We start from the raw sequence: 12777 nt of genomic DNA, 5'->3' as shown, positions 1-12777 counted from the left end.
TCTGCTGGATGTGTAACCAGGCAATTGATATCTAAAAATCTGAGCAATAACAGCTTAGTAAGGTAGTAACAGGTCAGGGCTTTGGGTTGCAAGGCGTCTCTGCACCCTAGTGGCCACAAATCGATTAATGCAGCTTTAAGGAAAGGGCTTGTGCAACAGCATACACGAGACGGAAACACAGCTGTTAAATTTAAGAATAAAGCTTCACCTTATAACAAGTGGCTTCCTACATCTTTACAGATAGATGGACTGAACCAGTGGACTGTCAGAGGAGGCTCAGTGGTGTCACTGGTGGGTCACTAGTGTGCTTTTTTAAAAAGGCAATGAACAGCATGTGGGGCATTGTCATACAATTCTCCAACGCAGAGCCTAGTGTGAGGACCAGCTGCCCAGTGACTATTACTCAACACAGTCATCGAGAGGACATGGGAGGCCTGGTTGGCTGTAGCTCAGTACAATGCCTACTGCTCATGATTGATGAGGATGATGCTTGTAGAGTTACAGATGTAACCACAGTAGTTTCTGACAGATCTGAAGCCTGTTGTTCTGGAGGTCTCGCCGCCCTACTGCTCTGCTGTGTGAGTGGCTCCGACCTCCAGAGGCGCCTCAGGACTCGGGAGGCTTTCTGGACTGTCCATCCACAACTCCAACGACTCCTGAGTGTCAAAGAACTCGTCAGGTCCCTCAGGAGACTGGGGAGTCTGGGAGCTGGATCCTGCCTCGCTGCTGCTCTCTCTGAGCTCCAGCAGCACGGGCAGAGAGCCTGGGAGGCAGTAACCCTCCATCCGGCCCAGAGTGAGCTCAGCTAACGCCGAGCAGGGTGGTCTCAGGCTGGGATCTGAAATTGCACCGCTGGCAGCATCATCGGCTGCGGGAGCCCCCTCTGGCCCTTCCTGTGTGCAATCAGGATTATCAGGCTGGTGACCAGTAATGGCGCACTGCTCAGCATCATCCTCCGGTGAGTTATTTGGAGTCAGAGGAACTTCACCGGGGTTTGCAACAGCAGTGCAAGTTGGGTCGAGGACTTGTGACCCGGCGGCAGACACCGGCTGAGTGGAAATGTTTTGCGAGGAGTGAGTTTCTTCGCTGCTCTGAGGGGTGAGGGATATCTTATCACTGAAGCTGAAACGTGGGGAAGTGTCAGCTGTAGTGGGAGAGGACGGCCCCGCGCTGGATACTGTGCTGGATGGACCGCTGCTGTCTGCAGGAACAGAAAACACACAGGACCAGTATGAGAGCGAATAAGAATACAGACAGAACTTAATTGTTGATTCATTTAGCTAAACATGGAAACGAACAAAAAAGTAAAAGCATTTGCAAGAAAAGTGTTGTGTGTTGGTTCACTGGGTTCTGTGGAGTGTGAGAAGATGACAGCAGCACTAAATAACTGTGAGGCTGTAATGGACGACTTGTATTCCATAAATAATCCACAGACGTCTGAAACTGAGACCGCCGAGGGAGGCCAACCTAGAAATGTCAAATCCTGGTGCGAACAAGGAGATGCTGCGATACTCACACCAAGGGGGTCTGTCAGAACGAGATCTGAGAGAGATGGAAGATGTGAGGACTCTCTGAGGGATGTACGAGTCCACTGACGGCTGGTTGTGTGTCTCAAACATGGCTGACAGAGCTGCAGGGATAGAGCAAGGACCACCGACAAGTTAAGCGATAGCAATTATGACAATAACAACATGAATTTATGTTTGTTTCTAACCTCTGGTAGTCCTCGTGTGTGGATCCCCTGCGCTCTCGCACACGCCGGCGAGGAACTCGTTGACCTGTTTTAGCGACAGCGAGTTGTGCAGCGTTTCCAGAGGATAGATGGAGGGCACCATGGAGCAGCCTTCGAAGCCTGCGGCAGAGGAGAGACACGACGCCCGCAGGCACATCAGCCCTCAGTTAGACCGGGTAGTCAGAAGAGGAGCAGGAACAACCACTTCAGCTGTCACCCGACACCGCTGCCCCAATGCCACCCATACACTACACCTCAACACGGTGCTCTGAAATCCTGCTCCTGTTTCTGAACGGGCCCTAACCCGCTGTGAACTCCTGCCAGCCTCTACGGTTCATTTCCACGCAGGCAAGTTGCAAAAACCATGCTGGACGCCAAGACAACATGACACCATATCAAACGGCAACAAGTCTACACATCTCAAACGTCTCGCTGTGTTTGCAAAAGCAAGCAGATCTGACAAAACTTAACGTCTGCCTTTCTGGTCAGTCCCAACACAAAGAAGCTGCAGCTCACTGTGGTCAAAGCTGTCCAGACTGAATCTCAGGTCTATCACAAGTTATCAAAGGCAGTTCATCCACTGTTAGTTCACAACCAAGCCACATTTCACCAGAGCCGTTCACAATCACAAAGCGTCAAACCACAGCTCGTCGCCATCGTCTAAAACCTCAGAGCAGGGCGTTTTTACTGCACAGGGTGAGTACGCCTGATGTACAGCGAACAAGCAGGAATCACATGCTGGTTAAGGTCAGGTAGGAGGGCAACTGGCATTCAAATCTAATTCAAACAGATTCTAAATGCACAGAGTTGAATGTGATGTGGATTAATAACACCAGTTTCTGTATCCTTTTGAAACATGGAGGTTCAGGCTGGTGATGACAGATTATCTGCTCAGAGCTCCAAGTATAAAAAGATCTTTAATCTTGACCCAAGACAGCTTGATGCCAAGATGGTGCTGCTTTATCAGCAGCATCAATCTGTTTCTGTGTCGCCTAAACATATAAATATTCATATATTATGTTGTCAAGAACCCACTGCCAATATGATGCTATGTGCAATATGTTGATTTATATACATGTTTGTGGAGGAATGTGCTGATACTGTACATGTTTCTGTATCACTTCTACTGTATGCTGTATATAGGTGGGTATACCAGAGTTTCACTACAGGTACCAATAGTTTCAGGAATGTTAAAATTTTTTTCTACAAAACCCTTACTACATGTGAAACAATGAACCGACATTTTAATGTTTAATACTTTTTAAACTAGGGATGGACTGGTTTAAGCAAAAAAATCTGAACCATTTGGTTGGCTAGTCATGGGTTTGGGGCGTGTATGTTAATCTGAAATATGGGGTATGAGGCAGAAAAAAGCCTTGCGCCGATAACTTCTTCGATGAAGTGCGGAGTGCAGCTTTCAATCAGTCTTAGAAATGTCAAATGGACAAAACAGAGTACCCAAACAGTTAAAGGATCAGCTATTATCTTTTTCTGTCTGCAGTATTACGCATTTAGTGCAAAAAAAGTGGTGCATAAAACAGCGACTATGTGCAAGCACTATGCAACAAGTAGTACTTGTTATACTTCCAATATGATGAGCGTCAACATCACCCCCGAGCGTCCGTTAACAGCACAAGGAGGAGAGAGCCTGGTAGGAAAGAGCAACTCCTTCTGCCCGCAGTATTTAAGAACAGCCTCTCCATGCAGATTCAGACACGGCAAAATCCATGACTAAAGCATTGGTGGGCTTTACAGCGGTACCAAAAACCGTACCGAACCTAAAACTGTGATATAAACCAAACCGTGGATTTCGTGAACTGTTCCACCCCTAGTCTAAAACACAAGCAGCAGGATTCTGTCAACATAAAATACAGTCTAAATTTAGCAAAGTTTCCTGATTTAGATCAGGATGAATCTGATCAAAGAATAAGCAAACAGAACTAAGAATATGACCAAGCATTTGATGATGACTTTTGACACATTTCAGTCTGAACTCAAACTGACTGAGCTCTGTCCAGCCCATCCATGAGCCAGATGTTGGCTCTGTGATCACTGTATCAAACATCAGTGGGTGTTGGCGACGGTGAATACTCTGCTCCCGTCTTCTTTGTAGCTTTTATTATTGTGTTTTTGTTGTTTTGTTAAACTAATTAGTTGCCTCCTTGTCAGTTGCTGCTGTGATAAATGAGTTTCCTGCCAAGATAAATAGTGTCATTTTTTTTCAATCTAGGTGGCCTCAATCTTAAACCAACTGGAGAAACTGTGGAAAGGGAAATGATGTTTGTTGTTGTTTTACTGTGTGCAACAACAGCGCCAGTTTGTCTTTTCTTGTTTTATTAGACAGAACTTCTAGTATATTCACAATGTATGTGTATGAAATGTCAGGTGGCAGGTTTCTCTACTGTAATTCTCTTTTAACTTTTGATTAGAGGTGAGACAATTACTTTATTAATCATTATTTATTAGTTATTTTTAAGCAAAAGCACCAAAAATATACTGGTTCCATCTGTTTAAAAGGGAACATTTATTGGTTTTCTTAGTCCTCTATGACAGTAAACTCAATATCTTTGGGTTTTGGACTGTTGGTCGGACAAAACAAGACATCTGAAGATGTCAGCTTGGGTTCTGGGAAATCGTGACGGGATCTTCTGGCATTTTAAAGTCCAAACAATTCATAATTTAATTGCAATTAATTGCAAAAATAATAGCCAGATTATTTCATAAATCTGCAATATAGTTGGGTGCAGCTCTAATTTTCATATCTTGTTACAGTTAAATTCGGCTTAAGAATGTGAATGTGGCTTAAGAATCTATGATCCTTCACAGGGGTTTATAGATTGGAGAAAAAGAGCGGATACCACTGCAGAGGGGAAGGATAGTAGTCGCAAAAATGGCCCAAAAATCCCAAACAGCTCACACCACTCCAGCTTGCAATCTGCATAACCACAGAAACAGGCAAGCATGCAGAAACATCAAGAGGCAAAGCATGAGAGTCAACCACAGAACAAGCACAGTCCCAACTAAACCGTGAGCAGTGGTTGAACAGGGCGTGAGGCTGGGGGTATGGAGGGCGGGGCCAGGGGCTGACCGTGGAGGTACTCTAGGGGGTCTTGGCCGGAGATGAGCCAGTTTCGGAAGAGGCGGAGGTGGTAGGAGCACTGGTGGAGGTGGTGGGCCAGCGCCCCGTCCAGAGAGAGGTGGCAGCCCAGGCTGAGGTCAGTGGAGAAACGCCTCAACAACTGGGCCACATGGTGCTCCTCCAAGGGCTCTGAGGAAGAAGAGGGAGAGCGAGGAAGGACAGAGCAGTGGAGGAGGAGGAGGAGGAAGAGGAGTGAGCAGTACAAAAGACATGAAACGATAGGATATGAGCCAGGAGGAAGGAAGAGAGAGCAGGACTGAAGTACGATACAGATGGAGGGAATATAATAGTTTGGAGAGAAAGGGAGGGATACAGAGAGAGGAAATAGGAGGGAGGAGAAGTGTAGTGTGTGTGTGTGTGTCTCTGTGTGTGTTTGAGAGAGAGAAGGTAGTGCTGTAAACGCAAGAGGCAGCCAACAGCTTAGCCTGGTCGCCAAACAGCCACAGATCAGAAGAAGCAGCAAATCATCTCAAGCAACTTTCTGCGATAATCATCCAGCACTTCAGCAAGGCTCAGGACAAAGACAGTGACAATAAAAACATCACGTTGCTCCTCTGCGGTCTCTCTGAATACGACTGAAAAATAACGCTGATTTAATTATTGAGAATCCACAAAGGAGCAAGTGTGACACAAGACACAAGACACTTACAGGAAGCGGTAACAGTGTCGCAGCCACCTCTCCACAGAAACACTGCAGAAGCTGTTCAATGTGCAGACAAATCTCGTGTCCACATTGACAAACTATTTGGACAACTTTTTACACTGTTTATACGAAGCTGCAGCTGGACATTTTGGCGCCAACACAAAACTGCGTCGCTGGGGCCGTCGTACCTTTTGCAGTGCACCAGAGAGGTGGAGCCACTGCTATGGTGGATGTGTCATCTTGTGTTCCTGTGGTGAATAATATACGTCAGAGGAAAAACATACTAATACAGCGTGTGGGAGTCAGTGTATTTGCATGGTATCGTGTTCATTCTGTGGGGTAAATTTTAATTTTCTAAAAGGTGGACTGTTCACGTTACTGCTCTGGTTTATGGGTCGACTCACAAAAACTTGCCACCGAAACACCTGAATGTGGATGAACATTTTTCGCCAGTCAGACCGACCAAAAAGACAGAAAACTCCTCGCATGCATAAAAAGCAATTCAGCTTTGCTATTCAATTCCAAAGCGGAGATATAAGATTTACAGAATCCAGACTGACCAAATCTTGCCCATTTAAACCAGTCTTGAATGGAAGGACAGGAAATATAGCTGACTTATCTCTATGCTTCCCTTCTGTCTCACCGTCCATACTCAAGAAATCAATAAAAATAGCCAAGTGGAGCCAAAAACACAGTCACTCCTTCATTAATAATTGAATATTTGCCCTCTTTTCAAGTCTTGAACACACTGGACAACCACATCTGTGCACTGAAAACATTAAAAAGCATATGTGTGCTTATGAATCAAACCAAAACTGACTGATGTTTCTTTCAGAACAGACACAGGAGATGGGATGAACAATGCTTTAACCCTTCCCCCGTTTGTCAATAAGAGCTGATCCTGGTTCAGTCAGCTGTGTTCAGTCAACTGTATTCATCCTTTAATCCACATAATACAGGCAGCTTTGTTAGAAAAAAAATTAGAGGTTAGCATTATTGAGGGAATCATGAAGCGGAGGTCAGAGGAAGGGTTAAACATTCAAATGCTGTTGGTGGCATTTTAACAATGAGCTTCGTTCACACCCTCTACGATGATGGCAACAGGTGTGTATTTTATGTAACTACTGTGTACACATGCACACACACACTCACACACATCTATCCACTGGGGGAAAAAAATAAAATACTGAATTATTATTATGTAATGGTGATCAATTTATAAATTGTATGCAGGATGTTAAACAGGGTTCCCACCCTTGGCTCAGTACACAGTTCCTTCATATGGCTCTTTGCATTGTTACGGTTCTTTTTAAACATGAAAACAGTGAGGGAGGGATGAAGCTTTAACAGTTTAACAAAGAAATGATGAATCTAGTTTACAATCACATGTCCATGAAGAAGATTCACTTGTTATTAGTATCAGTTTTTGAAAATAAAGGGGACCTCCACTGATTTTTGTAGGTTGGTTTACCAGTCACAGGGAGGACTACTCAGCCTGTGACACTTACATAATGTCTTCTGTGGCTCAGAGGACCACGATTATCTCAGCTTGGAGACTATTTTTTAACAGAAAGTCTGTGCTCCAAAGGGTGTTAAGTTTGAAAGAGATTTACCAGTCAGGGAGGATAAGAAAAGACACTACAGAGTTGCGGTGTTGGATTCAGTCTTTTTAGAACTAAAAGTCAAGATATCTTCTTTCTGCTTCGATTCTGAACCTCCGTCTCTTGCAAGTCCCCGAACTTTATAAAAGTGCAAAGTGCTAAATTAAAGTGGCCCTTTGAATAAATAAATCAGGGCTGATATTATTAAAATCTTTGACATCAACCTTCAGAAATGGTTTTTCAGCTGGCCCTGTAACAAAACACTAAGTTGATGTAACTTTAAAAAGAAAAACACCGGCAGTAAAGCGGACGACAAATCGCGTTGGTCTCACAATAAAGTTGGTCTTTGTACTACAAGTGTTGTTAGAGTTTTGAGTGTGCACATTTATCCACTATAAAAAAAATTCCAAAATGGAATAAAAAAAGTCCCTCCACATTTTAAAGATGAGAAAATTAACCCTTGTGCGACTCTACACCTGGCAGTGATGACGCAAAATGATGATGATTAGTAAGGGTCCGAAATCTCAATTAACTCCTTGGGTCACTATCACTAGAGATGTTCCAATACTATTTTTCCATATACTGTACAAGCCCTAGAAACTGACTTTCCCCAGGAGAAACCTAGCCAGGAGAATCGTATATTCCTCTAATCCATTATCTGTTTACTCGTATACACAATGTTTAAGAAATCAAAATACAGCAGCATCCATGGTTTTTGCCTATGAAGTGAATAGTAACCAGGTAAAGGCGCTAAAAGACTGCAAATTGGAAATGATTCCCATTAATCCCTGCCGATATGCTGTGTTTTACTAACAGGTATAATCGATGTGAAAACGTTTTTATTAGTTTTATATCCCGGCCCGTGTAAAACTTTGCTGACATTCCCTGTCTCCTAATTTCTTGATATTTCACAAATTCAATGACCAGTGGGAACCCTGGTTAGAAAGAGAATGTCAGGTAGTGTTAGAAAAGTAATAATCCAAAGCATATGGGTAAATAAAAAAACTTAAATTAAATCATTAGGAAAAAATAACGGAAACCTGGAATGCTGGAGGGCCATGTGAAAAAAAACCCAAGGTCAAAAAACAAAAGTTTGAAGACATGCAAGACAAAGGGAAGTGAAGTGGAAAAATACTTGAAAGAAGCAGACGTACCATTAGTCGGATACTTTGCAAACGACACAGAAAATCGTTTTACTGCCGGCATAGACAACAACTCTGAGGAAATAAAAAAAAAATTCACTAGTATTACTTTGAGCCACAGTAACTTGTATATCATGTTTTATAATTTCCCTGATCTTGTCTAATGTGGACGCAATAGTGGAAAGTTCAACCAACACCTACTGTTTACAAATGAGTGGTTCAAGAATCACACCTATCTGTTCCAGTTTATTAAGAGGCACTAACTGAAGTTACTGTGAAAACTGTGAGATATCTGATGTTTGAAGATGTTTGAAGATGGCTGTGGGGCAACACATGGATGGAACATCTTCTGAAGACAAAGTGAGATGAAATGTTTTAACTTAGGAGGTGAAGAGTTCACGCCAGGAAATAGAAAACTTCGAAAAACAAGCCCAATATTCAGGTCTAATTTGTGCTTTTCTTTCCTCTTCCTGCTTGAGGTCTAACCATGACAAGATAAACAACAATCCCAGTAGAGTTAAATGCCGTTCAGCCTCTCTGTCATGTACTGAGACACAGAGACAACAATGAAAAATATCAACTAGTGAACCTGATCAGGATTAAGATGCTTCAGCATGGAAATAAATGCAAAAAAAAATAAATAAATAAATAAATGACACCACCAACACTACACTCACAGAGGAGCATGCACTCAAACCGCACAATCTGTGCGTAATCGACTGCATCGAGACGAGAATGCTTCCTTTGATTCTTGAAAATGAGGTGTAACAAGATGGATGACAAAGACCAACAGCAAGGCTACATGTGAGACAACCAGGAGGATGGAAGCTGAAAAGAGACTGTAGGTCTGTATAATACCACAGTGACACCTACTGGACGACATGGCAACAGACATCAATGTCAGCTGCACAATCAGGGCCAAGCGTAGTGGCCATGCTGCACCATTAATTTAATATCGACCGTTTATAATTTATTTTCATATATAATATTATTCAAAAAGATATTTGAATAATATTTGCACAGAGTTACAGCCCCTGGTTTCTAACTCCATCAGCAGAAAAATGTGCAAAGAAGGTTAGGAGGGGATGATGAGAATGTAAAATTGCTGTATGACTTCTGCTATTGAGTCAGAATTTATTAGAGTTCAAGAGACATCAGACTATCATGTTTCTCTTGGAAGTATCATAAATGTTTCTTATGTCAGTAGCCAGCAGAGACTGGTTGTATTGTATCTATAACCAAGTGTATCTTCAGTAATCATTGGAAAATCTGACACTGAACAGACTGTAATAGGAAGTCAGTGCAGCCATGGACCATGCAAAAAACAAAACAAAAAGGGGACATTGACATTGAGAATGAGGGGCAGTTAACAGACAAGTACTGATGGACAGTTGCTTCATACATGCAGTAGTTTTTAAAAGAAATATTGTTTGCTGCTCAGAATGAAAAAATAAAGCTTTGACTTAAATCTCAGACTATCAAACTCTCAAACACCCAAAGCTGAAAAGTGTCCACTGCACAGTTAATATTGCAGTTGCCAAAAAGAACATAATCATATGCAACATTTCAGTTCACTCAGCTAGTAATAAACCTGACTAAGTGTACATTTACTATATTTACTATACTTAAATACATCTGGATCTGAATTTGATGAGGCAGATGTTACATGTGCTGCTCTTGGTAAAGCTTGCCACATTTCTTGTTGTGGTTTTCACACATATTACACATAGTATAAAGCCTAGTTTACATTCTGTTTAGAAGTTTTAACTGGGCCTGAGGCAGCATGTATACAAACTGCTAAAAGAAATAGACCAATTTCACTCAAAGTGGTGTGGAGAAAAAAAAAAGATGGGAAAATCCTGTGGTTTTGGTGGCTAGAATGAATATGGAGTCTAAAACTAAAGAAATTACAACTAAAACATAACTATTAAATACATGTATGGCTATACACTTTTCTGATAGAGCACATACTGTAATCTTCCAGTGCAAAAACCTTCAACTGCTGCTGTTTAGCATTTTATTTTACTACAGTAACCAATACATTTTCTTACTAAACCTATCTACAGTACACATCTCTACTTAATGTGTTCATGTGTCCAGTTTCCACACAGGGCATTGCTCAGGATGTCAAACCTACAGTAATGTCTAACATTTGAGGACTAAGAGGAAATGTGTAAGACACTGATCTGCTGTTGCCCTGTGCAGGTTGGTGAAGGAGCACGGTCTCATACACGTACCGTCTTTGTAGGACAGACTGCCAGTGGAGAATTTTTTGCGGTGTGCGCGTGCGTAGTCCTGCAGGTTAGGGGCGCTAGAGGACCCACCTAGGACAGTGGTGCTGAAGAGCCCGGCGCACTGAGAGCCTGCGAGGGGGGCGGGGGGGGGTTAGTTACCACTACATATCATGCTGTTACTCAAACAGCTATCCAAAAAGAGACAGAGAGAATAGAGACAGAAAAACAGAGAAAAAGAGACAGAAAAACAGACACAAGGACCCAGAGGAGACCATGTATCTCATTACCAACATCTCTCTCCATCTCTTGGCTTCTCACAAGAGGCTGGAGAATGTTTTTAAAATGTATCCATGATGTCAGGTTAAAAGGAAAAATCCACCCTGACATCCTTTAGTTTTTCTTATTAACGTGAGACACATTCAATGCATTAAAGGACCAGTGTGGTAAATTTAGTGGCATCTAGTGGTCGTAGATTGCAACCATCTAAATAACACATCTTTCAAGCATTTAGGAGAAACTACGGTGGCCGCATAAAATGTGAATCTGGTGATGTCAGAGATTTATTTTAAATCTAGTTTTGGGAAAACTAGCACAGTATACATATACAAAATTCTTCCTGTCTCAGTTTAAGTTGGAGTTAAACACTTAAATGACAACACTGCTATTTAGTGGTCTTAGTTGTAAACATAACACAAAATGAACCACAGCGAAGAATATTTGCATGTAAACTATACATTTAAAATCTATACAGTGTTTTCTAGAATTGATAAAGTATCACAAAACGGTTCATTAAAATAATTATATTTTCTTCCACTCGTAGTAGACACATGACCCTTCGACATGGAGGGCTCCAGGGGAAGTGGACCCCACCCCCTCCGTAACGGCTCATTCAAAAGGTAACAACGATTCTTAGTTATTTTCAGGTGGTTATACTCTGATGAAAACATACCTTTAAATATTAAATTCCCTTTTCTGCCAATAGATCCTCCTAAATGTTACACACTGGACTTTTAAATGCAATTCTGTCTCAACATTAGTACGTCCAAACAGAGAGCGTAAAAGAGTAGCATAGAAAGAGAAAATAGTTAAAGGCAAAAGCAACAAAATTAGATCGGACCCTTCCAACAGCGCAGAATGGCAGCTCCAAAAAGAAGTAGTTGTTCTTTAATTCTGAGGGACTGACATCAAAACTTGATGGTTATCTCGGATGTTTTAGACAGCAGAGATTGCACCACTGTGTATGTGCTTGACATAATTCAACACACATCCCATTACAGTGAAATACGAACCACCAAACAACAAAACTGACACAGATGTGCAACTTGGGGGGATTTTTCTTTTAAAAGCCACTGCATCAGGGCTTAACACCTGCAGATTCAGTCAATCTATCAGGATTACGTCTAAGGGGGAAGCTTACTGCGATGGAAAGAGGAGGCAATGAAATGTTAATCTGTATAGACCTGCATGAAGGTTAACACTTAAATGTCTCAGTAGAGTATCTGAACATGCCACTGGTAGAAATATTTCATGATTCTCATCACATTTAGTTCACATAAATAAAGTGTAAAACTCTCACAATCTCACAATTTACTAACTTCTTGATGCAAAACAACTGGACGTTGAGACCATTTTGTAAACACTGGCCTCACAAAGTTGGAATCGCAAACAAATTTCAAGTAGAGATTCTCCATGCAAAATACATTTTATTCCAGCGGGAGGATAATCTCTGTCCTGGAAACTGGAGCACTGAGATTTAAAGCAGGCACTGCCTTTGAATTCCAAATTCCATTTACGAAACTGGAATATTGTCTGGTATAAAATGATTTTTAAAGACTGACTTACATCTCAAAACAGGCAGAAAATGCAGCCACCATTTTATAGTATTTATATTAAACAGTACCTTGTATTTAAACTAGTTTTCTCCAAAAAAACAAGCAAATGCATAAAAAAAAACACAGGTACATTTCCATCTGGAGAAATTATGTAAAGACCAGCTGAACACATTCATTTCCACACACAGTGAAAACATCCGTCAGAGTGTATCATTTCTATTAATGATCAAAAGTCATGTAATGAAACCTGTCCCGCCCGTCCCTCCCACTCTGAGCCATTTCACACAGTAATCTATACACACTGTTGCCATGGAAACGGGGCATTATGACACCTACCTAATCCACTTTGTTTCATCTCAGGGGACTGACGTGAGCAGAGCGAGAAGAGGCGATAACTGCCTACTTTGGAGGATGATGTCTCTGACAGAACCTGGTGGTAAAAAAAAAAAAAAAA

General features: G+C 41.9%; 1 protein-coding gene across 9 annotated transcripts in view; it reads right to left on the bottom strand.

Annotated features, from left to right (window-relative positions):
- Nucleotides 1-12777, bottom strand: part of ppip5k1a (diphosphoinositol pentakisphosphate kinase 1a) — a gene marked incomplete at its 3' end in the record, with an annotated part of 29760 nt that continues 16983 nt past the window's right edge. For 2 of the 9 annotated variants that reach the window (XM_035652521.1, XM_035652522.1), the window contains 7 exon segments: nt 1-1201; nt 1517-1630; nt 1715-1852; nt 4821-5000; nt 5703-5762; nt 10495-10620; nt 12660-12753. In XM_035652521.1, the coding sequence (XP_035508414.1) occupies nt 564-1201; nt 1517-1630; nt 1715-1852; nt 4821-5000; nt 5703-5762; nt 10495-10620; nt 12660-12753 (1350 nt within the window). 9 annotated transcript variants of the gene reach the window in all.

Source organism: Morone saxatilis, unplaced genomic scaffold, assembly GCF_004916995.1.
Source record: "Morone saxatilis isolate NCDOM2014 unplaced genomic scaffold, NCSU_SB_2.0 Contig11, whole genome shotgun sequence".
Taxonomy (NCBI): domain Eukaryota; kingdom Metazoa; phylum Chordata; class Actinopteri; family Moronidae; genus Morone; species Morone saxatilis.
The sequence above is the reverse complement of the archived record's forward strand: the minus strand, read 5'-3'. Positions and strand labels throughout refer to the sequence as shown.